Source organism: Garra rufa, chromosome 9 (genome assembly GCF_049309525.1).
Source record: "Garra rufa chromosome 9, GarRuf1.0, whole genome shotgun sequence".
In the NCBI taxonomy this organism is placed as follows: Eukaryota; Metazoa; Chordata; class Actinopteri; order Cypriniformes; family Cyprinidae; genus Garra; species Garra rufa.
This window is the reverse complement of record NC_133369.1, coordinates 7,666,044-7,692,539: the sequence shown is the minus strand read 5'-3', so window position 1 is coordinate 7,692,539 and position 26,496 is coordinate 7,666,044. Positions and strand designations below refer to the sequence as shown.

The 26,496-nt window shown below is 38.2% G+C and overlaps 1 protein-coding gene across 1 annotated transcript in view; it reads left to right on the top strand.

Moving 5' to 3' along the window:
* Positions 1 to 2,378: 2,378 nt before the first annotated feature.
* csmd3a (CUB and Sushi multiple domains 3a) overlaps positions 2,379 to 26,496 on the top strand; it is a 516,772-nt gene continuing 492,654 nt past the window's right edge. Inside the window, exon 1 of the mRNA XM_073847643.1 lies at positions 2,379 to 2,529. Coding sequence (XP_073703744.1) covers positions 2,379 to 2,529 — 151 coding nt within the window. The remainder of the gene's footprint in view (positions 2,530 to 26,496) is intronic.

Sequence of the window (26,496 nt, the reverse complement as noted above, 5' to 3'; positions counted from 1 at the left end):
TATATATACATACATGTATATACTTTTTAACCACAAATGCTCATCTTGCACTAGCTCGACTTCACACATTATGTAGTCACATTGAAAAGGTCACGCATGATGTAGGCGGAAGTACCGACCCAGTATTAAGCAAAATGTATAAAGTCAAACACCTTATACAAAAAAAGGAAAAACAACATTTTATGATTTTAAAGTTTTTGCCCTAACCTACCATTTTGAACCAAAGCACACAGACAAAGAACTTACCACGCTAGACTTTTCCAACATGATTACGTAATGCACGAAAGGTGCACTAAGCGATTTTTGCCAAACAATTCTAATATTTAAAAGCACCAAAGCAAACACGCCCATAGCCCAACAAGACCTCGCCCCTATTTTGATATCTCCATCCCACACATACATACACAACCCTGGCATAATGGCAATCGTGGAAACAAGCGAAGATGACACACAAAAGCAAACACAGATAAATTGAGTGAAACAATGCAAAATCAGCGTTACTCACCTATCATTGCTTAGTGCACATTGAAGTTGTGGACGCACATCACAGAGCTAGTGCAAGACTAAAAATATAATTTTTACTATTTTATTTTATTTTTGTTTTTTTAGGAAATGACTGATTGTTTCGCTAGATAAGACCCTTATTCCTCTGATCGTGTAGAGCCCTTTGAAGCTGCAGTGAAACTGCAATTTAGACCTTCAACCTGTTGATCCCCTTTGAAGTCCACTATACGGAGAAAAATCCCGGAATATTTTCCTCAAAAGCCTTAATTTCTTTTTAACTGAAGAAAGAAAGACAAGAACCTCTTTAAACTTGCTGTCAGGTCAAGTCATTGGTTCTCATGTGTCTCATTACCGATCACAATACACACATTTTGAATATACAGAAGCACAAAGGAGCTACAGTTGAGGGCAAGATGAATCATTTTATGCTGTTTTTAATGCGCATATCACATAATTAGAAGATGATTTTATTGTGCTTTTTTGTCCTTTTTTTAAAGTTTGACAGTCACTTTAAAAGTCTCCTTTTGTCTTCTATAGAAAGCGTCATCATACTTTGATATTTTAGGATGAGTAAATGAGGGTGAGTTTACGGGTGAACTATTCGTTTAATTGCACCTTCTGCAGTCTATAGTGTGGAGTAATTAATTCAGCACCACGGACAGCTCTTGACTGACCTCTATGTGTGTTCACACTGTTGACGCTTTTCAAGCCCTGCTATAGAAAACATCTTCAATTTGTATATATTACGAGCCTCTATCTTTCTGATGACTATAATCTTTAGCTGTCAACAAATATTTTCCAAAGAAACCCAAGCTCTCAGCCATCCTTATCTGAATGCATGCGTGTGCGTATATTAGCTTTATCAGAGGGAGAGAGAGAAGTTGTCTCTCTCTCTCTCTCTCTGTGTGTGTGTGTGTGTGTGTGTGTGTTAGAGTGCTGTATGGAACAGAAGTGGTCCTAACCTACAGATGGCGGAAGACTCCCTCTAAAATCCCATCTTTGATTAAATGTACCTTAGGGGGGGCTATACATAGATAAATTGGACGCTCTCCCACTTTTAATGAAGTGCTGGAATAGACTGATTATGATAATGCAACACAAACTGATGCATAGGTTTTAGTTGATGCAGTGCAAATATGTTAAATATATAAACACGCAACTTTGTGCGTACATGCAATGTTTAATGACAAAGCACTTTTTCTGCATGCATTTATTAAAGCAGTGCTTTTGCTTGGTGCATTGCAAACATTTTCAGATATAACGCATGCAAACTATTCTATGCATTATTAGAGTAAGGCGTTGCTTTTGTTGATGCGTCTCTGTTTGAATTATTTCAGTAGTTAAGTAACATTTGGTAACTATTTGTTAAATGCAATTGCTTTCGTTCTGCATTGTGTGGAACGTTCGATACACGCTCTATGTGCATGCATTTGCCCGATGCGTTGCCAACATTCAAAGCGCGCATTTGGCAATCCATTTTATTTTTGGAATACATTACACACTCCAAATAGTGATCAATGACGACGCACAGATGTCGCCGATTGCATGCATTCACTTTTTAAAACGACGCCGCAACATTTGGCAACGTTTAAAACAGTAACGCGCGTGAATTTGGCAACTCTTCGTGAAATGCAACGTGCATGTGAATGCATGCGTTCATTAGAGATGCATTGAAAGCAGCATGCGCTGCTCTGTAAGTGAGGAGAGTCATATGAGGAGTACAGAGAATACTTTGTGCCCCTGTTGGCGAGATGGTTGAGTCCTCGTCAAGGTTGCTGCTGTTGGTCTCCTCATACATCCAGCGCTGACTGACTCCAGCGATCAGTCTCCTCTCCAGCGCGAGGAATATCCGTTTCTGCCGGACACTTGAGACTATGAAAGCAGCTGATAATGAGGGATGGCGAGGATTTCTAGTGCTTTCACATAGAGGATGTATCAGATGCGCTCACGCTACCACGATGACGATTAAAACTGGATTTATCATTGGGAATATAGTGTTCTGCTGTATACTGTCGTGTGTGCAGGGTAAGTGCTGCTGCTGCTATCGGTGGGTTTGTGAGGAGACTGAGGGGCTGCAGGTGTCTGGATGAGATGGGAAAACGCAAAAACATAGGCAGGAGTTTACAGAGCCTCAGTTGTGTCTGTATAACACAGGCTTAATGCTGAACATACGTGTGTTCACGTGCATCCGTAACTATCATATTCGAAAAGCATCTTTATGCGCTCAGTAGTCGATTCCATTATCACAGGACAGATTTTTTGGTGATTTGTTTTCATTTTGTCCCGTTTCAAGACGTTTGTTCTTTTAAAAACGTCAATTTTCATCGCATATGTTCTCATTAGATTTTAAGTTCTCGATTCAATAGATACTGGGAGTGAGCAAAAGTAATGTTAACATTTCTATCTATCTATCTATCTATCTATCTATCTATCTATCTATCTATCTATCTATCTATCTATCTATCTATCTATCTATCTATCTATCTATCTAGTACAGCTATGGAAGTGAGCACTGCTTAAAATCTCTCTCTCTCTCTCTCTGTCTCTCTCGATCTCTGTACATTGTAGCATTACTAATATTTCTGTTGCGTGTGCAAAATGTTGTCCCAAGGAAAATGTATATTTAACAAGGCAATATGTGTAGTTTTACTGTACAAATAAATTGAAAACAGCATGCATTGCATGTATTTTTAATATATAATATATGCGCTAATTAAACATAATTTATGCTGAAAGGGGCATCCCCCCCTTATTAGAAATTATTTACAGGTTGTTTTGTCCTAAATTTGTTTTCAAGGCATTTAATGTTGCATGTTACCATCCACATGATACTCTTATTGGTAAATTTACATTAACATTTCAGTGACTCAAAAAGGTTATTATTATGCAATTTAATGACATGTATAGTAAGGACCTGTAAGTTATATAGCACAAAGTCATCTCGTAATACTTTGCAGTGGCACATGTAATTATAAAAAAAAATCTAAATATTTTTTTTCAGTAACACTGAGAGAAAGAGAGAGAGTTAGATAACTATGCAATCTAAGTAGGTGGACAGATGGGTTGATGGACACATTGCTGGATAGCTTTATCACGCAGTTTTTTTTTATTTCAAGTTTTTTTTATTGTTTTGTTGTAACGCAGCTGCTGTATTTGCACCTTCAAATGCTTAATTTGATTTGTTTATTTTTATTTCCCATGTTGACTCTGAAAACTCTTTCTCTCTGCCGGTTTTCTCTCTCTCACTGTATAATATGACCGGTCTTATTAATCTTTTTAATGAAGTGCACAGTTCAGGATTTCTGCAGGGCTTTGCTTTAATGAAAAGCACAGGTTGCATGGGTCTTGTAGTACTGGACAGTAGGCATGATTGATTGGTGTTCGTATGTTTATGCATTAGATTTATAACCGGCAGCCTAAGCTCACAGAGCGACACAGAAATAGCTCATAACTGCCCACCAGAACCGTCTGTCACAAATAGCAGCTTGTAGGGTAAAAGTAGTGAGTTGTGAAGAATAAATAATCCATCTGAGATAGTTGCTGGTGTGTTGTGAATGAAATAACAAGCAGGTCTGTTGATTGATCAGTTTATTATACTGCAAATGTGCTCGGTTTGAAAAGTAAAATCCATCTTTTGGTGTTGCAATCAACCTGAGTTGTATTTGACATGACTTGAAGCTGACTAGATGAGTAAAAATCCCCCATGTTGCTGTTTAAAAGCATTTTTACTTTGAACAAACACCTTTAAACTCATGCAGTGTTCCCTCGCATGTGTTAGTGCTTAGTGACTCAGTCTAATGGAAATCTAATGGAAATTATAGAATGAAGTTGCGCTGCCGCAGCACGACATTAACCTCCCTCGTATTCATTTTTTTTAGCTTTCTTGCGTACGTGTGCCAAACAACAGCGGATCATTGTGCATACTAACGTCCTCATTACATTTCCCTCCCGGTGTAGGTAAATGTCATAGCGTATTGGGATTGAAATGCCGTCGGACAGAAAGCATGATTACTGTAGTTCAGCTCTGAGATCTAGTCAATTCATCATGATGTCACGTTGGTAAATAATGGGCCCTTTTTTCCTGAATGCAAATATTTAGTGGCTTTCTTCTATCAACAGCGCTCCAGCGATGAGACAAGGCCGCGGGTATTGCAGTCGTGGCTTGGCTTTGAAGTTATTTCTCATATAATGTCCTTGGCCAAACAAACAGCGCTGCACTGCCTTCAAGGCTCTCTTGATGCATTTTTAATAAGAGGCGCTTCGAAAATTGGGCAGTGTGTAAGATGGGAAGGCCAATGAAATAATTTTTCATCTCATTTGAGATTATTGATCTAGGTCCCACTTGCTTGGTCTTGGCGTAGATGGTCTGGGGTGTTTTTGAGTTTGCGAATCCGCATGGTGCTTTCATTCGCTCAGTTAGAGGATGTCCTTGATCTATAGCTCTCGGCTCTGTTGTCTAAAAAACTGTTTGGGTATCGGAAATAGTTCAGGCATTGTTTACTTGCCCTCATTCTGCTTTTTTCACACCAAAAGGGATTTTTTTTAGGCATCTTAAAGCAAGTCTAGTCTGAGGACAGTTTGTAATGACCAAAACAACAAAAATATAGAACAAAACCCATTTTTGTTCTGTGGCAAAGATCTCAAATACCATTCACATTGTCAAGTCATACTAGGTTACCAACACTGTGTCTTTAAATCATTTAAAGTTTATTGAAGAGATTATTGGAAGTCATTTTGCAAGATAATACTTTTCCAGTCTTTCTACTTTTAATTCAACATATTACTTGCAGTTTCTTTGTTACTTGTGGAAATTACTAGCAATTTCTGAGTGAAAGTTGTTTCTACACCATATTTCTTTCAGTATGTGGGAAGATGTGCTCTTTGTCTCATAAATCTTTAGAAAACTGGCTACTCTTATGTACTTTTTGGTATTTATTTTAAAAGTTTGACAGCTGTGGTTACTATGAACAGTAAAACTGATCATTTACAGGTTTGGTACAACAAGAGAATGAGTCAAAACTCAAATTTTTGTCTGAATTATTATTTTAAATTCTCATGGTTATTTCATTAGCTCAGTTCAAGGAACTCCTTAATCTCTAGTGACTGGTTTTAAGTTATTGGTCAAATTATTTTTATTGGAGAGATTATGAAAATTGTTTTGTAAGATAATACTATTTCAGTCTTTCTACGTTTAATTCAACGTGTTACATGCAATTTCTTTGTTACTTGTGAAAATTACTAGCAATTTCTGAGTGAAAATTGTTTCTACACCAAATTGCTTTTTAGTGTGTGGGAAGATTTGGTCTTTGTCTGATATTTTACAGGATGAGTCAAATCTCTCATTTTTGTCTGAATTATTTTTTTTAAATCCACTTGGTTATTTCATTTGCTCAGTTGAAGGATGTCCTTGATCTCTAATGATTGGCTTTGTTGTCCAAAATGAGCAGACAGCGTAAAGTTTGGGCAGTTCAGTCATGGTTTACTCACCCTCATTTTTTTTTTTTTTTTTTTTTTTACACTAAAGGGGATTTGATTGAAGAATCTTTAAGCAAGTTAGTTTAAGCAAGACAGTTCGTAATGACCAAAACACCATAAATATAAAACAAACCCCATTTTTGTTTTCTGGCAAAGATTTCAAGTCACATTCACATTGATTTCAGATTTAAAAATGGCAAATGTCATGCACATGTTTTGCGTCCTTGACATCAAACCAACACTGGGTCTTTAAATCATTGTAAAAATTATTTTTATTGGAGAGGTTATTGGGAATCGTTTGACAAGATAATACTACATCAGTCTTTCTACGTTTAATTCAGCATGTTACATGCAGTTTTGTTGTTACTTGTGAAAATGACTAGCAATTTCCAAGTGAAATTTGTTTCTACACCAAATTTATTTTGTGCATGGAAAGATTTGGTCTTTGTCTTATAAAACTATTGTTTGACTTTAGAAAACAGACTACTTTATGTAATTTTTGGTCATTTTTAAAGTTTGACAGCTGTTGTCACTATGAACAGTAGAAAACTTTAAAATGAAAACTCATAAAACTTGTTAGACTTTAGAAAACTTGGTTATTTCATTTGCTCAGTTGAAGGATGTCCTTGATCTCTAGTGATTGGCTTTGTTGTCCAAAACGAGCAGACAGCGTAAAGTTTGGGCAGTTCAGTCATGGTTTATCCACCCTCATTCTGATTTTTTTACACCAAAGTGGATTTTTTTGAAGAATCTTTAAGCAAATCTAATCTGAGGACAGTTTGGAATGACAAAACAACCATAAATATAAAACAAAACCCATTTTTGTTCTCTGGCGGAGATTTCAAGTCACATTCACATTGGTTTCAAATTCAAAAATAGGATGTCATGCCAGGTTAAGAACATTAGGTCTTTAAATCATTGATTTTTCAAATTTTATTGAAGAGATTAATGGAAATCGTTTTTGGGAGATAATACTATTTCAGTCTTTCTACATTTAATTCAACTTGTTACTTGTGAGAATGACTAGCAATTTCTGAGTAAAAGTTTCTTTCAGTGTGTGGGAAGATTTGGTCTTTGTCCCACAAAACTATTGTATGACTTAAAAAACTGACTACTTGTATGGTTCCTTTGACAGCTGTGGTCACTATGAATAGTAAAACTGATAGTTTACAGATTCTAAACACAAAAGGATGAGTCAAAAGTCTTAATTATTCTTTTAATTCTGTATGGTTGTTTAATTTACTCTGTTACAGGATGTTCATGATCTCTAGTAATTGTCTTTGTTTGCCAAAATGAGCTGACATGCTTAAAATTTAGGTAGTTCAATCATTGTTTACTCAACCTCATGTTCCTGTTATGTAACCAAATTGGATTTTTTATTTTTTTGGAGAATGTTTAAGCAAGTCTGACTGTTTGTAATGACACCACATAATGAACAAAACCCAAGTCACATTTACATTGATTTCAGATTCAAAAATGGCACGTCATGACAGCAAACCAACATTGCTTCTCAAATCCATTGTAAAAATTATTTTTTTTGAATGAGTTCATTGGAGCACATTTTCCAAGAAATACTATTTCAGTCTTTCTACCTTTAATTCAAGGTGTTACTTGCAGTTTCTTTGTTATTTGTGAAAATTGTTTTCACACCAAATTTCGTTCAGTGCGTGGGAAGATTTGGTCTTTGTCTCATTAAACTATTGTATGAATTTAGAAAACTGACTACATTTGTGGTTCCTTTGACAGCTGTGGTAAAACTGATAACTTACAGGTTTGAAACAACGAGAGGAAGAGGATGAGCCAAAACTCTAATTTTTGTCTTATTATTTTGTAAATCTGCATGGTTATGTAATTAGCTCTGTTGAAGGATGGTCTTGATCTCTAGGGATTTTCTTTGTTCAAAATGAGCAGACAACTTAAAAATTGGATAGTTCAGTCATTGTTTACTCCACCTGCTGCCATTTTGTAATCAGTTTTTTGATTGAAAACACCATAAAAGTTAGGGGTGCAACGGATCGTAGATGATCCGTGATCCGTACGGACCGGACTCCACGGTTCGGTACGCATGTGGTTCGCGGATTAATTTAAGTTTAACCATCATAGAGTAAAAGTTTATAATTTGCACATGTTTTGTCTTGCCAATTTACCATTTCAAACAGTTTAAAGTGCTGCAGCAAAAGAGAACACGCGCGCTGTTTTTTATGTATTTTTACCGCTGCCGCACACAAGCGTGCACGCGCAAAGAGAGAGAGAGAGACAGAGAGAGAGACGCGCGATTTAGACTGCGTGATTCACAGATTGATTCCTCTTTAAAACTTCTCTTAACATACATACAAAGTTATGTTTAAATACCCGTTTTTGTATTCTGGTAAACACAGTCGTTTATGTCTTCGGTGAACTGAAACAGCTGAGAAAGATGCGTGCCAGAGGGACTTGCATTAGCGCTTAAAGAGACAGCATCCTATAAATACCTGCAGTGAGAAGCACTAGTTATTTTACAATTAACTATTACATATCTGCACCTGAATACTAGTGTTATTGATTTTATTAGTATCTTTATTGTGTATTCATCTACACTTGTCATTTGTGTAACTGTTCTTGTTTTGTTACTGACTTTATTAGTTCAGCTAGTAGTTTTTGCTGTGGATTAGAAGTACTTAGTTAGCATTCAGAAATTATTTAAAAACTTTTTTTTTTTTTTTTGCTGATCCGAAAAATGATCCGATCCGTGACTCAAAATCCGTGATGTGATCCGAACCGTGAGTTTTGTGATCCGTTGCACCACTAATAAAAGTAGAGCAAACCACTTTTTTGCTCTGACAAAGATTTCAGATCCTATTCACATTGACTTCAGATTCAAAAATTGCATGTCATGCCAGGTTTGACTTCCTTAATGCCAGACCTACATTTCTTCTCCAAACCACCGTATAAATGATAAATAGTATTTCAGTCTTTCTATCATTAATTCAACATGTTACTTGCAGTTTCTTTGTTACTTGTGAAAATTACTAGCAATTTCTGAGAAAAAAATGTTCATACAATACTTTCAGCGTGTGGGAAGATTTGGTTGTTGTCTCTGAAAACTATTGTATGACTTTAGAAAACTGACTACTTTTGTGGTTTATTTGACAGCTGTGGTCACTATGAATGGTAAAACTGATAGTTTACAGATTTTGAACAACAAGACAATGAGTCAAAACTCTTTTTGTCTGAATTATTATTTTAAATCTGCATGGCTATTTTTGCTCAGTTGAAGGATGTTTTTGATCTCTAGTGATTTGCTTTTTGTTGTCCAAAAACAGCTTATAAAATGGGTAGTTCAGTCATTGTTTATTTACCCTCGGGCTGCTATTTTGTAGCCAAATTTTAAAAGATCATTTTTTTTTTTTTTTTTAAATCTTCAGTACAATGACAGTTCATAATGACCAAAACACCATAAAAGTAGAACAAACCCCATTTTTTCTCTGACAAAGATCTCAAATCACATTCATATTGATTTTAGATTCAAAGATGGCACATCATGCTACGGTTGACTTCCTTAACAGCAAACCAACATTGCTTCTCAAAACTGCTGTAAAAAGTAGTTTTTAAATCAGTTTATTGGAGCACATTTTACAAGAAATACTATTTTAGCCTTTCTGCGTTTAATTTAACGTGTTACTCACAGTTCCTTTGCTGCTTGTGAAAATGACTAGCAATTTCAGAGTAAAAATTGTTTCTACATTAAAGTGTGTGAAATGATTTGGTCTTTGTCTCACAAAACTATTGTGTGACTTTAGAAAACACTACTTTTGTGGTTCCTTTGACAGCTGTGGTCACTATGAATAGTAAAAAAGATAGTTCCCTTCCGGGAACTCGAGCCGCGTCAGGAACGCTATGGGGAACGCCATTGGCGGGCCGCACTCTGAACTGTGTATAACAACCAATGAAATGACGGGAGTGACGTCACAGGCGCGGTGACGTCATCGACCGGGAAGTATAAAACGCGTGCGTTTGAAGCCGGCGGCAGCTTTTGTCATTCAGCGAGAGCGCTCTGTGTCTGTGTCTGTCTCGGTCATACTGCTGTTTTTTCGTGCCAGTTTGCACGGCTTTTATTTGAGTAGTATGACCTTTAAAATGCAACCATGGGGGAAAGAAGTGTTACGAAACTAGGCGGTACAAGCAGCCACATAGATAGTGTGTTCCTTCCTGCCAATGCTTCATTGTTGGTGGGGATACACACAGTCTATGTGTGGTCTGCTTGAGTGTAGAGCACGCACAGTCAGCCCTCGAAAAGGCTGACTGCCCACAGTGTGAGCGTAAAAATCTCCACTGCGGGTGCTCCACAGAAGGCTCTCTTCGAGGAGGGAGCCTTCGCCAGCGTTTCTCGCGGGTCTGGCCCCGCTTCCGCCGAGGCGGAGCGGTTGCTGCACTCGCTGAGATCGCGGCTCGATCTATTAGAGGGACTGGAGACGGGTGTTTTAAAAATACCCTATCTCCTCTCCTATCTGATGGATCGGTAAACCTTTTTTCTGGATGAGGAAGCCCGCAATGCGGTTACTTCCCTCCAGGAAAGGTTTTCAACGCTTTCCATATCTTCCTCCAAGGAGGTTGATGTAAGGTGCGTTGTCAAAAGTATTTAACCGCCCCCCCTGATCGCCTCAGTATGATGAGCTGGTGGTTGTGCTGACTGTGCATTAGCTAAATAAGATATGAGCCGCAGAAAAGCAAACGTTTTGCTTCCTGCGGACTAAGTCAGCACTTCCAAACGGAGCTTTCTGTCCTTCCCGATCTACATTGAGTTTTAGATCTGGGAAAAACTAGAAAGTAAAGATGACGCCGCGGGTTGAACAGACGCTATCAGCCTCTGTTCCCCGGTCTAGGCATCATTTCTGAAGGCTCCGTCTTTGCTCTTCAGGCCGCCTAATAAAACTTCAGGCTTGATGAGCAAATGAACACGTGTCGGGGTTCCTGACGGGAAAGATTTAAACCCCAGCCGTGTACCAGCTCTCCACATCAGAGGCGCAGAAACAGAGCGATGCCGCCCGCGTTCCTCCGGCTATGCCTAGAGGACCCGGAAAGCAACGCTCTAAGTCGGGGGCTTCCAAGAAAAAGAAGAGGTTCGACCTGAGGGTCGTCCTCCTATCCAGGAAGTCCTCGCCTAAACGGCCCTGACGGTTGTGGCTCAGGGCCGTTGAGGGCAGCCCCTCGCGAGGGGGTTTGCACCGTACCTCCGGGTGCGGGTTTCAGACCCCTTCGTGGCCCTCAGGAGATGAGTCAGCTAACCCTGCCAGTGTTACAGGGCGCGGCTATCTCCCGCGAACATCCTCTAGCTGTTCCGCCCGGAAACGTAGCGGCCCTGGAGAGTTCGCAGCCCCCGCGGGGGTCTCTCGAAGAGCTAGTTCAGGAGCTTCCTGCCAGCTTGCTGTTACAGGTCTCCGAGTTAGTTCCTCGAGTAAATCCAGACACCAGTCTCGAGAGGCTGGTACCCTAAGTAAACTCTCTGGCAGCGTGGAAACTACTGCCAAATGTTTCAAAGTGGGTCCTGCGTACTGTAGAGAAAGGTTACACTATTCAGTTCGGCGCCAAGCCGACACCTTTCAGCGGGGTAAACCCCGAGCAGGGTCTGGAACAGGAAGTCAGTACAGGAAGTTTCTCAGGCTCGCTTTCAGGGGCAAAGCTCACCAATACAGAGTACTTCCTTTCGGCCTAGCTCTCACCCGAACTTTCACGAAGTGTGTGGATGCTGCTCTGGCTCCTCCGTGATTCCAGGACATCCGCATACTCGACTGGTCGATTCTGGCCAGCTCAGAATAATTAGCGGCTCAACATCGAGGTGTTGTTCTCGCTCTCATGAAAGAATTGGGGTTGAGACTCAACACCAAGAAGGGTGTGATTTCTAAAAATCACTTATCTAGGTGTAGTCTGGGATTCGACCACGATGCAGGCACGAATGTCACCTGCTCGGTTCGAGTCGATCCTTACTGCAGTAAATGCGGTCAAGCTAGGCCCGTCACCCACTGTCTACAGTCCCAAGTACTGTTAGGTCTTATGGCAGCCGCTTCCAACGTGATACCTTTTGGACTGCTGCTTATGAGACCACTTCAGTGGTGGCTCAAACCAGGCGGTTCTCCCCGAGGGGAAACCCATTTCGCAAGATCAAGGTCACGCGGCGCTGCCTACGTGCCTTGGCCATGTGGAAGAAACCCTGGTTTCTCTCTCAGGGTCCGGTTCTGGGAGCTCCTCGTCGCCGCGTCATGCTAGCGACGGACGCATCCCTCACCGGATGGGGAGGCGGTCATGAGTGGCCGCTCAACCCAAGGCCTGTGGAGCAATTCCATCTCTCCTGGCACACAAATCGCCTAGAGATGCTAGCCGTGTTCCACGCCCTGAAGTGTTTCCTTCCAAAAGGTATCCGCTCACGCCCCTTATATAAGCTGGCGTACCGGATTCTCCTATGGTCTTAAGGAAAGACTTCTCTCCCTGAGAGCAGTCCAGTATCTCTGGACGTGGGAGCAGACGTCCTGCCAGGCAGGGGCTGAGGCCCGGGGAATGGATGCTTCACCCAGAGGTGGTGAAGCAGATCTGGAGAACATTTGGCCAGGCACAGGTGGACCTGTTTGCGACTCAAGAGACATCGCACTGTCCCCTCTGGTACTCTCTAGTTCCTCCAGCTCCACTGGGGCTGGATGCCATGGCACAGACGTGGCCGAGGCTGCGTCTGTACGCCTTTCCCCTGATCGCTCTGCTCCCGGGAGTTCTGGAACGGGTCCGTCGGTTTCAAGTGCGGCTGCTACTAGTAGCCCCGTACTGGCCGGCACGAGTATGGTTCTCGGACCTGGTATCTCTCCTAGACGGCTCTCCGTGGGAGATTCCCGTCAGGAGGGACCTCCTGTCTCAGGCTGGGGGCGCAATATGCCACCCCCACCCAGAGAAGTGGAGGTTATGGGTGTGGCCCCTGAGGGGGCACAACTCATAGGAGCGAGTCTCTCAACCGAGGTTGCTGAGACCTTTCTCCAATCCAGAGCTCCCTCTACGAGGAAACTGTATGGCCTTAAGTGGAACTTATTCACGAGATGGTGCCGCGAGCACCACCTGGACCCAGTCAACTGCCCGGTCGGTACAGTTCTGGAGTTCCTATAGTCTCGCCTTTCCGCAGGGCTAGCTCACTCCACCCTGAGGGTTACGTGGCGGCTATAAACGCCTTCCACGCCCCTCTAGGTGGCCTCTCAGTGGGCAAGTACCCCCTGGTCACACGTTTCCTCCACGGTCGGGAGATCGAGGCTTCATCAGGAAGTAATGAAGCATGGAGACTCAGAAGTTGGGACCTCTGGCGACTCGATAGATATCGCAAGGTTCTCTCTGGTTCTCCTTAGTGCCTCCAGGTCCGCCCGGACTGGACGCCATAGTACAGACGTGGCTGAGGCTGCGTCTGTACACATTCTCCCGATCACTGTGCACCCTGGAGTTCTGGAAAGAGCATGCCGGCATCGTCACGGCTAGTCCAACCATGGCCTTGGACCTTCCCTCTCAAGCTGGGGGCGCGGCCTGCTACCCCCACATGGAGAGGTGGAAAGTTATGAGTATGGCCCCTGGGGGGGGCGCAACTCATAGACTAGGGTCTCTCAACCGAGGTTGTTGAGACCCTGCTCCTATCCAGAGCTCCCTTCACGAGGAAACCTTAAGTGACTGTTTGCTTCATGGTGTCACGAACACCATCTAGACCAAGTTACTGCCCGTTGGTACAGTACTGAGTCCTCGCAAACCCACAAAACCAGCTCACTCCATCCTGAGGGTGTTCGTGGCGGCTTATTGGCCTACCACGCCCCTCGTGGTGGCTCGTCGGTATGGTTTCCTCGGTGGTGCACTCAGGTTGAGACCCTGAGGGGTCTCAAGCCTCTATTACCTCCATTCCTGGAGTGCGACCAATGGGAAGTATATCTGTCCAGTATGCGCACTGGGCACATACGGCCACAAAGAAAGCATGTGGCACGTTCAGAGCTATCAGTAGATGGATCACAGATGCCATTCCTACTACTTCCAAGTCCTCTGGTCTCCCAGCTCCATGGGGAGCCAAGACTTACTCCTTCTGAGGCTGCCTGCCTCCAAAAGCTCTGACAGCAGGTGTCCCCCTCCAGGACATCTGCAATGCTGCGGGTTGGTCCTCGCCCCTGACAATTGGTCCTCGCCCCTGACATCCGTCAGGTACTATGAGCTTGACCTCAGAGCCGCTCCAGGCTCGGCTGTACTCTCGGCCTAGTGCGCTAGGCCTAGAGGGTTAGCCACCTCCCTAGCCAGGAGGAGACTTCTCAAGGCGCATTCTTTCTGCGGAAAGAAGAGAAGTCGTTTTCGCCACGACGCTCCTCGTGTGCCCGAGGGCCGAGGAGTGTCCCTGCATCCTCGCGAGCCTGAGGGCCGAGGAGCAGACCTAAAAGCCTCTTGTCCGTGTAATGCTAGACAAAGGCTCATACTCTCGCGTCCCGGTATGCTTACCAGGCCGAGCTTCCGGTCCCTCTTGTTCTGGTTCCCCCCAGACAAAGGACTAAGACTCCTCGTGAGCCCGAGGGCCGAGGAGTACCTCTCGCACTGGCTGGCGAACCAGGCAGAGGTCACGGTTCTCGTGTGCCTGAGGGCCGAGAACTGCACAGCCCTCTTGTCCGCGGAATGCTAGACAATGGCTTAATTCTCCTCGTGTTCTGACGCAGGATGCTATCAGACCGAGTGTACTCCGGTCCCTCTGGTTTCTGGCTTTCCCCAGACCAAGGACTAAGACTCCTCGTCTGCCTTCACAGAAGGCCGAGGAGTGCCTCATGCACTGGCTGGCTACCAGGCGGAGGCCCCTACTGTCTTCCCCGTGAGCCCGAGGGCCGGGGATTGCAGTGCCCTCTTGTCCGCGTAATGCTAGACAATGGCTTATTCCCTCGCGTCCTGGCGGAGCTCCAGGCCGAGCCTTGGATCCCTCTTGTTCTGGCTGAACCCCCAGACAAAGGATCACCCTCTCCTCGTGTGCCCGAGGGCCGAGGAGCCTTGAGGTCAAGCTCACCGTCCTCGTGGGTCTGCGGACCGAGGACTTCCCACACCATCTGTCCGCCGAGTGCTAGACAGTGGTCATTCGGTCCCTCTTGCTCTGGCTAACTCCCAGACAAAGGACTAAGACTCTGCGTGTGCCTGAGGGCCGCGGAGTACCTCTCGTTCTGGCTGGCGACCAGACAGAGGAAGACCTCCATTCCTCGTGTGCCTGCGGGCCGAGGAGCACTCTTGGGGTCGAGTGCACTGTCCTTGTGGGTCTGCGGACCGAGGACTACCTAACACCATCTGTCCGCCGAGTGCTAGACAGTGGTCGTTGCAGTCCCTCTTGTTCTGGCCACTCCCAGACAAAGGACTAAGACTCCTCGTGTGCCCGAGGGCCGAGGAGCACCTCTCGCTCTGGTTGGAGACCAGACAGAGGTAGAACCCCATTCCCCGTGTGCCTGCGGGCCGGGGAGCACTCTTGAGGTCGAGTGCATTGTCCTCCTGGACCAAGGACTACCTACACCATCTGTCCGCCGAGTGCTAGACAGTGGTCATTCGGTCCCTCTTGTTCTGGCTAACCCCCAGACAAAGGACTAAGACTCTGCGTGTGCCTGAGGGCCGCGGAGTACCTCTCGTTCTGGCTGGCGACCAGACAGAGGAAGACTACCATTCCTCGTGTGCCCGAGGGCCGAGGACTACAGGGCCTTCTTGTCCGCGGAATGCTAGACAAGGGCTCTTTCCTTTCCACCCTGGTTGAGCAGACACTCGCAGGGCTCGGAAATTATGGGGGCGTTGGTAGTCTCGTTCCCCATAGCGTTCCTGACGCGGCTCGAGTTCCCGGAAGGGAACGTCTCGGGTTACGTATGTAACCTTAGTTCCCTGAGGGAACGAGACGCCGCGTCTCGGACCATAATTCCCGCACCCTGCGGCGCTCGCTTCATTCCTAAAAAGAGCTGCCGCCGGCTTCAAACGCACGCGTTTTATACTTCCCGGTCGATGACGTCACCGCGCCTGTGACGTCACTCCCGTCATTTCATTGGTTGTTATACACAGTTCAGAGTGCGGCCCGCCAATGGCGTTCCCCATAGCGTTCCTGACGCGGCGTCTCGTTCCCTCAGGGAACTAAGGTTACATACGTAACCCGAGACGTTTACAGGTTTGGAATAAGAGTCAAAATTCAATTTTCTTGTCTGAATTATTCTTTTAAATGTTCATTTGCTCTGTTGAAGGATGTTCTTGATCTCTAGTAATTGGCTTTGTTGTCTAAAATGTAGTTCAGTAGTTCAGTCATTGTTTACTCACCTTCATGCTGCTATTTTCTAGCCAAATTTAAAAGATCTGTTATTTTTTTGAAAAATCTTTAAACACATCTAGTGCAAGGACAGTTCATAATGACCAAAAGACCATAAAAGTAGAACAAATCCCATTTTTGCTCTGATAAAGATCTCACATCTCTTCAATCAAAAATTGCACATCATGCCAGGTTTTTCTTCCTTAACGCTTAACATTGCTTTTCAAAACCACTGTAAAAATGTTTAAAAAAAGTTTTTTTTTCAGTGCTACTTGCAGGTTTTTTTGTATTATTTGTGGAATGTTTTAGCAATTATTGAGTGAAATTTTTTTCAGTGCATGGAAAGATTTAGTTGTTTTTTTCTCTAAAAACTATTGTATTACATCAGAAAACTTGGAATGTTGTGCACAAGTCATATGGACTATGTTTTTGTTACTTTTTGTGACATCTGTGATTACTATAAACTGTACAAACTAATAGTTTACAGGGTTGAAACAAGAAGGGGGTAAATCAAAGGTTCACATTTTTGAGCTATTCTTTAAAACTGTGTTTAAGTTCAACATCAAATTTAAATATAGCCTATTCTTAGCTCATACGTATATGCATTAGATACTGTCATTATTTTCTAGCATGCATGATGCATCTAAAGAATACTTACTCATTGAATAACCGTTGTCCTGAAGATGCACGTTTCAAGTCTTATTGCACAATTTACAACATTTTGGCAAAGAACTGCCAAATTAGACAGAAAAAAAAAGTTTGTTTTGTGTTAAAGATTGCATATTTGTGCAAGTTAAGCCAAAAACTAACTGTTTCAAGTCAGTTTAGCATGATGCAATCATGTTTGAATTAGAAACCTAATACAATTGTGTTAAATCAAAATAAATTAAATTGTTTAAATGAAGTGAACAGCATCAAAAAATCATTTAAAAAAGGATCTTTAATACAAAACAAACTAATTTGGCATTTTTTTTTGTTGCCAAAAACGTATAGTGGTACAATAAGACTTGAAACGTGCAATTTTCTTATATTTATTTTTTTGTTTCCAGACAAAATATTTAAACATTTTTAAATCAAGAAGGATTTTCTAGACAAGTAAAAATTATTGTCTTTAAAAAAATAAATAAATTACTAAATAGCTTACAATTTGGGTAGTTCAGTCATGTTTACTCACCCTCATGCTGCTGTTTTGTAACCAAGTTAGATTTTTTACTTTTTCAAAGAATCTTTAAGCAAATCTAAAAGACCATAAAAGTAGAACAAACCCCATTTTTGCTCTGACAAACATCTGACAAAACCACTGTAAAAAAATCTAGCAATTATTCAGTGAAAATTTTGTCAGTGCATGAGAAAATTGTGTTATTTTTGTCTCTGAAAACTATCGTATGACTTCAGAAAACTTGGAATGTTGTGCACAAGTCATATGGACTATGTTTTATAAATCGAAGTTCACATTTTTGAGCTATTCTGTAAAACTGTGTTTAAGTTCAACATCAAGTTTAAATATAGCCTATTCTATGGACCAGCTCATACGTATATGCATTAGATACTGTCATTATTTTCTAGCATACATGATGCATCTGAAGAACGCTTACTCATTGAATAACTCTGTCCTGAAGATGCTTGTGTTTCCGCTTCAGCCAGTGATTGACTGTGGAGGATGTGATGGTTGTTCGGATGTTACATGTAGTCGGTATCTGTAGTGCCTTAATTACATGTTCAGATTCAAACTGGAGTGTTTTTTTACAGCAGAAGCACAAGATGCTGCAGTATTTTGAGAGTCCATTATGTAGTTACTGTAAATGAATGCTTATCAGGAGCTTTCTTCAACAGTTTAATTGATCCCTTTAGCTACTGTATGAACAATCTCAGAGGAAAACAATTTTGCACAGTTTTTTTTATAACTCAAGAGACCTAATTGAGCTCTAAAGTATTGAATACGTCTCATATTTTTCTCCTAGAATTTCTTAGGAGAAATAAAAGCGTAGAGCTGTTAATGGATGTGAATAGCAGTTCAGAGCGATTGGGGTTTTGGAGGAATTTGATGAAAAATGTTCAGAGTTCAGAGATGTTTGATGATGGTTTTTTGCAGACTTTGGTTTCTTGGGCAAATCCACAGTTTGAATTCTTAGTTTGACGTTTAATTTTTTAAAATATTTTGAGTTGAAGATAACATTTGATCACTTTCAGACCTTGACTTGCAGTGAGTTTTTAATAAAAGTTTAAGCAATATTACGGGTTTGTTTCTACACCCCGTCAGATTCAAGTGACAGCGTGTTGCCTTCAGCAAAAGAGCCAATATGAAACTATTTTCTGCTTGATCCTGGTAACCTTTATTCAACATCATTCTCGAGCTGAAATGCTGTGAAGATCACGTTTAAAAAAACAGCATGACCCCTGAGTGAAATAGGGCAGGAAGCTGCTAGGAAATTAATTTAATCAGTCAAGCAGATGACGCTTTAATTGACATTGTGATCCATCATCAACCTCTCCGTCCTTATCAAAGATAATTGACTTGAAATGCTGCTCAGATGTCAGATTTGTCTTGTAGCTATCTGGATGACTTTTAATATGTGCTTAAAATATTTTGCTCAGTCATCTTTCATTCAACTAATGATGTATTAGCTTGTCTGAAGACATTTTCATCCACTGTACACTGAAATCTGAGAGACTGGTTTTATACTGTAAGTTGATGTGAGCTAGATTTTCTTGATCAGAACAAGAATAACACTGTTACTGGATAAATGCATCAATCAGTCAATCAATGAATTAATCAATCAGTCAATTAGTCAATCAAGCAGCCAGTCAGTCAATATTTGATTATTTGATTATTTATTATTATTTTATTTACACATTAATTTTTTATTTATTTAAACATAAATATTGGGATTTGTTTATTTAAACATCAACGTTTTAATCTATTTATTATTTATTTTTATTTAAACATATCAATGTTTTTTTATTTAAACATCAATATTTGGATTTACTTATTTATTTAAACACATCAATGTTTTTATCTAATTTTTTCCCCCATTTATTTAAACATATCAGCTAGTCAGTCAATCAGTCAGTCAGTTTGTTTTTTAACCAGTGTTTTTACTCATTCATTCATAAATTTTTTTTTAATTTATTTAAACATATCAATGTTTTTTAAACATCAATATCTGGATTTATTTAAATATCAATGTTTTGTTTATTTACTTTTGATTTATGTAAACATATCAGTGTTTGTTTGGATTTATTTATTTAAACATCAATGCTTTTATTATTATTTATTTTTTATATACTTAATGATCAATGTTTTTATTCAAACCTCAATATTTAGATTTATGTATTTAAACCTCGATATTTAGCTTTATTTATTTAAACATCAATATTTGGATTTATTTTTTTTTAAACATCAATGTTTTTTTTAATCTATTTATCACATAGCAATGTTTTAATTATTAATCAACAATATTTGAATTTATTTATTTAAACATCAATGTTTTGATTATTATTTTATTTTTTATTTACTTAAAATTAGCAATGTTTTTATTTAAACCTCAATATTTAGATTTATTCATTTAAACATCAATATTTAGCTTTATTTATTTAAACATCAATATTTAGCTTTATTTATTTAAACATTAATATTTAGCTTTTTTATCTATGTTTATCATATCAATGTTTTTAATTGATCAAAAATATTTTAATTTATTTAAACTAATGTTTTTATTGTTTTTTATTTTTTTATTATTTAAACATAGCAATGTTTTTATTTATTTAAACATCAATATTTGGATTTATTTTTTTAAACATGTTTTTTTATCTATTTATCACATAGCAATGTTTTAATTATTAATCAACAATATTTGAATTTATTTATTTAAACATAAATGTTTTGATTATTATTTTATTTTTTATTTACTTAAAATTAGCAATGTTTTTATTTAAACCTCAATATTTAGATTTATTTATTTAAACATCAATATTTAGATTTATTTAAACATTAATATTCAGCTTTTTTATCTATGTTTATCATATCAATGTTTTTAATTGATCAAAAATATTTTAATTTATTTAAACTAATGTTTTTATTGTTTTTTATTTATTTTTTTTATTTAAACATAGCAATGTTTTTATTTATTTAAACATCAATATTTGGATTTATTTATTTAAACAGCAGTGTTTTGATTTGTTTATTATTTATTTATTTTAACATATCAATGTTTTATTTAAACATCAATTATTGGATTTATTTATTTAATCATCAATGTTTTTTTATCCATTTATTATTTTTAAAAATATATTTAACATATAGATGTTTTTAATTATTTAAACAGTATTTGAATTTATGTATTTATTTAAACATCAATGTTTTGATTATTTTTATTTATTATTTAAACATATCAATGTTTTTATTTATTTAAACATCAATATTTGGATTCATTTATTTAAACATCAGTGCTTTGATTGTTATTATTTATTTATGTAAACATATCAATGTTTTATTTATTTAAACATCAGTATTTGGATTAGTATTTAAATTTATTTTATTTTTTGTTATTTGTAAATTTTAACTTTTTTAAATTTGTGTAACTTGAGTGAACATTTCAGCAGTATTTTTATTTAATACATTTTTTAATAAATATATTTTTTTGTGAACATATATTTATTTGATATTCTTTATTCTTTTGCCATTTTCTCTGTCTCCATGTTTCTGCAGTGTTGCTTGGTGGTTGATGAATTATCATGCATGCTAACTTGTCTCCTTTGGCAAAATTTGTGGTTTTAACATTGAATTAGCATTTAAATTGTTATGACATGCATAATCATTTAACAGGCTGAAATGTGAAGTTTATTTGTTTTATAATTTTTTTTAACCTTTTTTTTATCACCCACTAGATAAAAGTTGTCCTACTGCTATTGAAAAGGCTTATGTTTGCAAGTTTGCATTGGCAAACCACATTTGTTTAGGTGTCATTCATGTCTTTAACATAAACCATGTTGGGAAAATCTTTAAACAAATCCATAATCCTAAGTATGAGTGACAGTAATAGTAATAGTTATATTGTTTATCCGCTTATTTTCCATCCATCTCCTACCTGCGTATTGTGTATCCTCAAACATTTATCTACTGACATCGTTTTTCAAAGGTTTTGCCTATGCGGCGCAGTCTTTTGTTTTAAGCAGCTTTCAAAAGTCTCGCTCAGTTGCACAACCTTTCTGCTCGGTTATCAGGTGGCGCTTCATAGGGCTCACCGGAGAACAGCTTGATTGACAAACACAGCTTAAGTTCATTACACAAACCTTCTCGTCGAGGAATCCCTGCTCTTGGAAAGCAGGCGTTTTTTCCATCCGTCTCGCAAATCGAATAACAGATGGCAGACCTGGGCAATCGCAATTATTCACCAACAAATCAGCAGAGCTCTCTCGTTTATTAACCAAATCAGAGCCAGCAGAAAAGTCACTGCCTGTTCTAGAAAGCAAAGGGACTTGTGGTAATTGACACTGATGATGTTTGATTCGTTGTGTCAGGGAGTTTTGCTTTAAAACTCCTGGAAAGACCTGCTGGGTAAGTTACAGGCTGTGTGATGGTAAAATGTGTATTGTTTGTGCTCGCTTCAATAATTCAGTGCTTTCAATTATTACGTCATCTGCTTCTTGTCAAGCGATTGCTTTCTGTCAGAACGGATTACCTTTGATCACTGGCTTAGCGGTTGCTTTACTTCTAAGTGAACTTAATCCACATATATTGCTTGTTTTGGATTTCTTGAAATGTCTTCGATTTAGGAATCTTTGTCAGTTAGACATAAAGTGTAAACTGACACATTATGATCCTTAAAGGCACAGTTCACTTAAAAATTAAGCTTCTGGCATCATTTATTCACCTTCATGTTGTTTCAAATCTTCCTTTAGAAAGTCATAGAGGTTTAAAACCTGTGGAAGCTCGTTTCCGGCACTGAATAAAAAAAGTAAAGAGGTAATTGCGACAACTTGTCTCACAATTCTAAATTTTTCTCAGAATTGTGAGATAACACTCACAATTGCGAGTTATAAAGTCAGAATTGTAAGATATAAAGTCGCAATTCTGATTTTTTTCATTGCAGTTGTGAGTTTGTATCTCGCAATTCTGACTTTTTATTTTTTATTTTTAGATATCAACTTGCAATTGCGAGTTATAAAGTCCAGCGCTGAGGAGAAAAAAATACTGAAATGTTAACAAAACTGTGAGTTTATATCACGCAATTCTGACTTTTTCTCACAATTGCAAGTTTACATCTTGCAATTCTGACTTTTTTCTTAGAATTATGAGATATAAACACAATTGCGAGTTATAAAGTCAGAATTGTAAGATTTAAAGTCGCAATTCTGACTTTTTTCATTGCAGTTGCGAGTTTGTATCTCGCAATTCTGACTTTTTTTTTTTTAATTTTGAGATATCAACTTGCAATTGTGAGTTATAAAGTCCAGCGCTGAGGAGAAAAAAATACTGAAATGTTAACAAAACTTTGAGTTTATATCACGCAATTCTGAGTTTTTCTCGCAGTTGTGAGTTTACATCTTGCAATTCTGACTTTTTTCTTAGAATTATGAGATATAAACACAATTGCGAGTTATAAAGTCAGAATTGTAAGATATAAAGTCGCAATTCTGATTTTTTTCATTGCAGTTGCGAGTTTGTATCTCGCAATTCTGACTTTTTTTTTTTTTTTAATTTTGAGATACAGTATCAACTTGCAATTGCGAGTTATAAAGTCCAGCGCTGAGGAGAAAAAAATACTGAAATGTTAACAAAACTGTGAGTTTATATCACGCAATTCTGACTTTTTCTCACAATTGCAAGTTTACATCTTGCAATTCTGACTTTTTTCTTAGAATTATGAGATATAAACACAATTGCTAGTTATAAAGTCAGAATTGTGAGATATGAAGTCGCAGTTCTGACTTTTTTCATTGCAATTGCGAGTTTGTATCTCGCAATTCTGACTTTTTTTTTTAAATTTTGAGATATCAACTTGCAATTGCGAGTTATAAAGTCCAGCGCTGAGGAGAAAAAAATACTGAAATGTTAACAAAACTGTGAGTTTATATCACGCAATTCTGACTTTTTCTCGCAGTTGTGAGTTTACATCTTGCAATTCTGACTTTTTTCTTAGAATTATGAGATATAAACACAATTGCGAGTTATAAAGTCAGAATTGTAAGATTTAAAGTCAAAACTGTGGGATATATTGTCACAATTGTGAGAAATAAAGTCAGAATTGTGAGATATGAAGTCGCAGTTCTGACTTTTTTCATTGCAATTGCGAGTTTGTATCTCGCAATTCTGACTTTTTTTTTTAATTTTGAGATATCAACTTGCAATTGCGAGTTATAAAGTCCAGCACTGAGGAGAAAAAAAATACTGAAATGTTAACAAAACTGTGAGTTTATATCACGCAATTCTGAGTTTTTCTCGCAGTTGTGAGTTTACATCTTGCAATTCTGACTTTTTTCTTAGAATTATGAGATATAAACACAATTGCGAGTTATAAAGTCAGAATTGTAAGATTTAAAGTCGCAATTCTGACTTTTTTCATTGCAGTTGCGAGTTTGTATCTCGCAATTCTGACTTTTTTTTTTTTAATTTTGAGATATCAACTTGCAATTGTGAGTTATAAAGTCCAGCACTGAGGAGAAAAAAATACTGAAATTTTAACAAAACTGAGTTTATATCACGCAATTCTGACTTTTTCTCGCAGTTGTGAGTTTACATCTTGTAATTCTGACTTTTTTTTTTTTTTAATTTTGAGATATCAACTTGCAATTGTGAGTTATAAAGTCCAGCACTGAGGAGAAAAAAAATACTGAAATGTTAACAAAACTGTGAGTTTATATCACGCAATTCTGACTTTTTCTCGCAGTTGTGAGTTTACATCTTGCAATTCTGACTTTTTTCTTAGAATTATGAGATATAAACACAATTGCGAGTTATAAAGTCAGAATTGTAAGATTTAAAGTCGCAATTCTGACTTTTTTCATTGCAGTTGCGAGTTTGTATCTCGCAATTCTGACTTTTTTTTTTTTAATTTTGAGATATCAACTTGCAATTGTGAGTTATAAAGTCCAGCGCTGAGGAGAAAAAAATACTGAAATTTTAACAAAACTGAGTTTATATCACGCAATTCTGACTTTTTCTCGCAGTTGTGAGTTTACATCTTGTAATTCTGACTTTTTTTTTTTTTAATTTTGAGATATCAACTTGCAATTGTGAGTTATAAAGTCCAGCACTGAGGAGAAAAAAATACTGAAATTTTAACAAAACTGAGTTTATATCACGCAATTCTGAGTTTTTCTCGCAGTTGTGAGTTTACATCTTGCAATTCTGACTTTTTTCTTAGAATTATGAGATATAAACACAATTGCGAGTTATAAAGTCAGAATTGTAAGATTTAAAGTCGCAATTCTGACTTTTTTCATTGCAGTTGCGAGTTTGTATCTCGCAATTCTGACTTTTTTTTTTTTTAATTTTGAGATATCAACTTGCAATTGTGAGTTATAAAGTCCAGCGCTGAGGAGAAAAAAATACTGAAATTTTAACAAAACTGAGTTTATATCACGCAATTCTGACTTTTTCTCGCAGTTGTGAGTTTACATCTTGTAATTCTGACTTTTTTCTTAGAATTATGAGATATAAACACAATTGCGAGTTATAAAGTCAGAATTGTAAGATTTAAAGTCGCAATTCTGACTTTTTTCATTGCAATTGCGAGTTTGTATCTCGCAATTCTGACTTTTTTTTTTAATTTTGAGATATCAACTTGCAATTGCGAGTTATAAAGTCCAGCGCTGAGGAGAAAAAAATACTGAAATGTTAACAAAACTGTGAGTTTATATCACGCAATTCTGACTTTTTCTCGCAGTTGTGAGTTTACATCTTGCAATTCTGACTTTTTTCTTAGAATTATGAGATATAAACACAATTGCGAGTTATAAAGTCAGAATTGTAAGATTTAAAGTCGCAATTCTGACTTTTTTCATTGCAGTTGCGAGTTTGTATCTCGCAATTCTGACTTTTTTTTTTAATTTTGAGATATCAACTTGCAATTGCGAGTTATAAAGTCCAGCACTGAGGAGAAAAAAAATACTGAAATGTTAACAAAACTGTGAGTTTATATCACACAATTCTGACTTTTTCTCGCAGTTGTGAGTTTACATCTCGCAATTCTGACTTTTTTCTCAGAATTGTGAGATATAAACTCACAATTGCTAGTTATAAAGTCAGAATTGTAAGATATAAAGTCAAAACTGTGGGATATATTGTCACAATTGTGAGAAATAAAGTCAGATTTGTGAGATATAAACTCGCAACTGAGAATTATAAAGTTCAGTTCTGGGGAGAAAAAAAAAAGAGTATGTTCACATAATTGCTAACTTCTTTCTCAGAATTGCGCCATATAAACTCGCCATTCTGACTTTTTCTTGCAATTGCGAGTTTACATTTTGAAATTCTGACTTTTTTCTCAGAATTGCGAGTTATAAAGTCAGAATTGTGAGATATAAAGTCAGATTTGTGGGATATAAACTCGCAATTGCGAGTTATAAAATCCAGTACTGAGTAGAAAAAAAAATACTGATATGTTAACAGAATTGTGAGTTTACATCTCGCAATTCTAACAAAATTGTTAGATATAAACTCAATTGTGAGTTATAAAGTCAGAATTATGAGATATAAAGTAAGAATTGCGGGATATAATCTCACAATTGTGAATTATAAAGTCCAGTACTGGGGAGAAATAAAAACACTGATATGTTCACATAATTTCAAGCTTATATCACACAATTTTTACTTTTTTTCTCGCAATTGCAAGTTTAGATCAAACAATTCTGACTTTTTTCTTGCAATTGCAAGTTTGTATCTCACAATTATGACTTAACAATTGCAAGTTTATTTCTCAGAATTGCGAGATATAGTCACAATTCTGACTTTCTAACTCACAATTGCAACTTTTTATCCCACAATTATGACTTTTTTCTTGCAATTGCGAGAAATATCGTGCAATTCTGACTTTATTTCTCCGAATATAACTCACAATTGTGACTTTTTATCTCACAGTTGACTTTTTTCTTGCAATTGCAAGTTTATGTCATGCAATACTGACTTTATTTCTCAGAATTTGCCAGAATATACTTGCAATTCTAACTTTAGAACTCGCGATTCTGAGAAAAAAGTCAGAATTGTGAGTTTATATCATGCAATTCTGACTTTT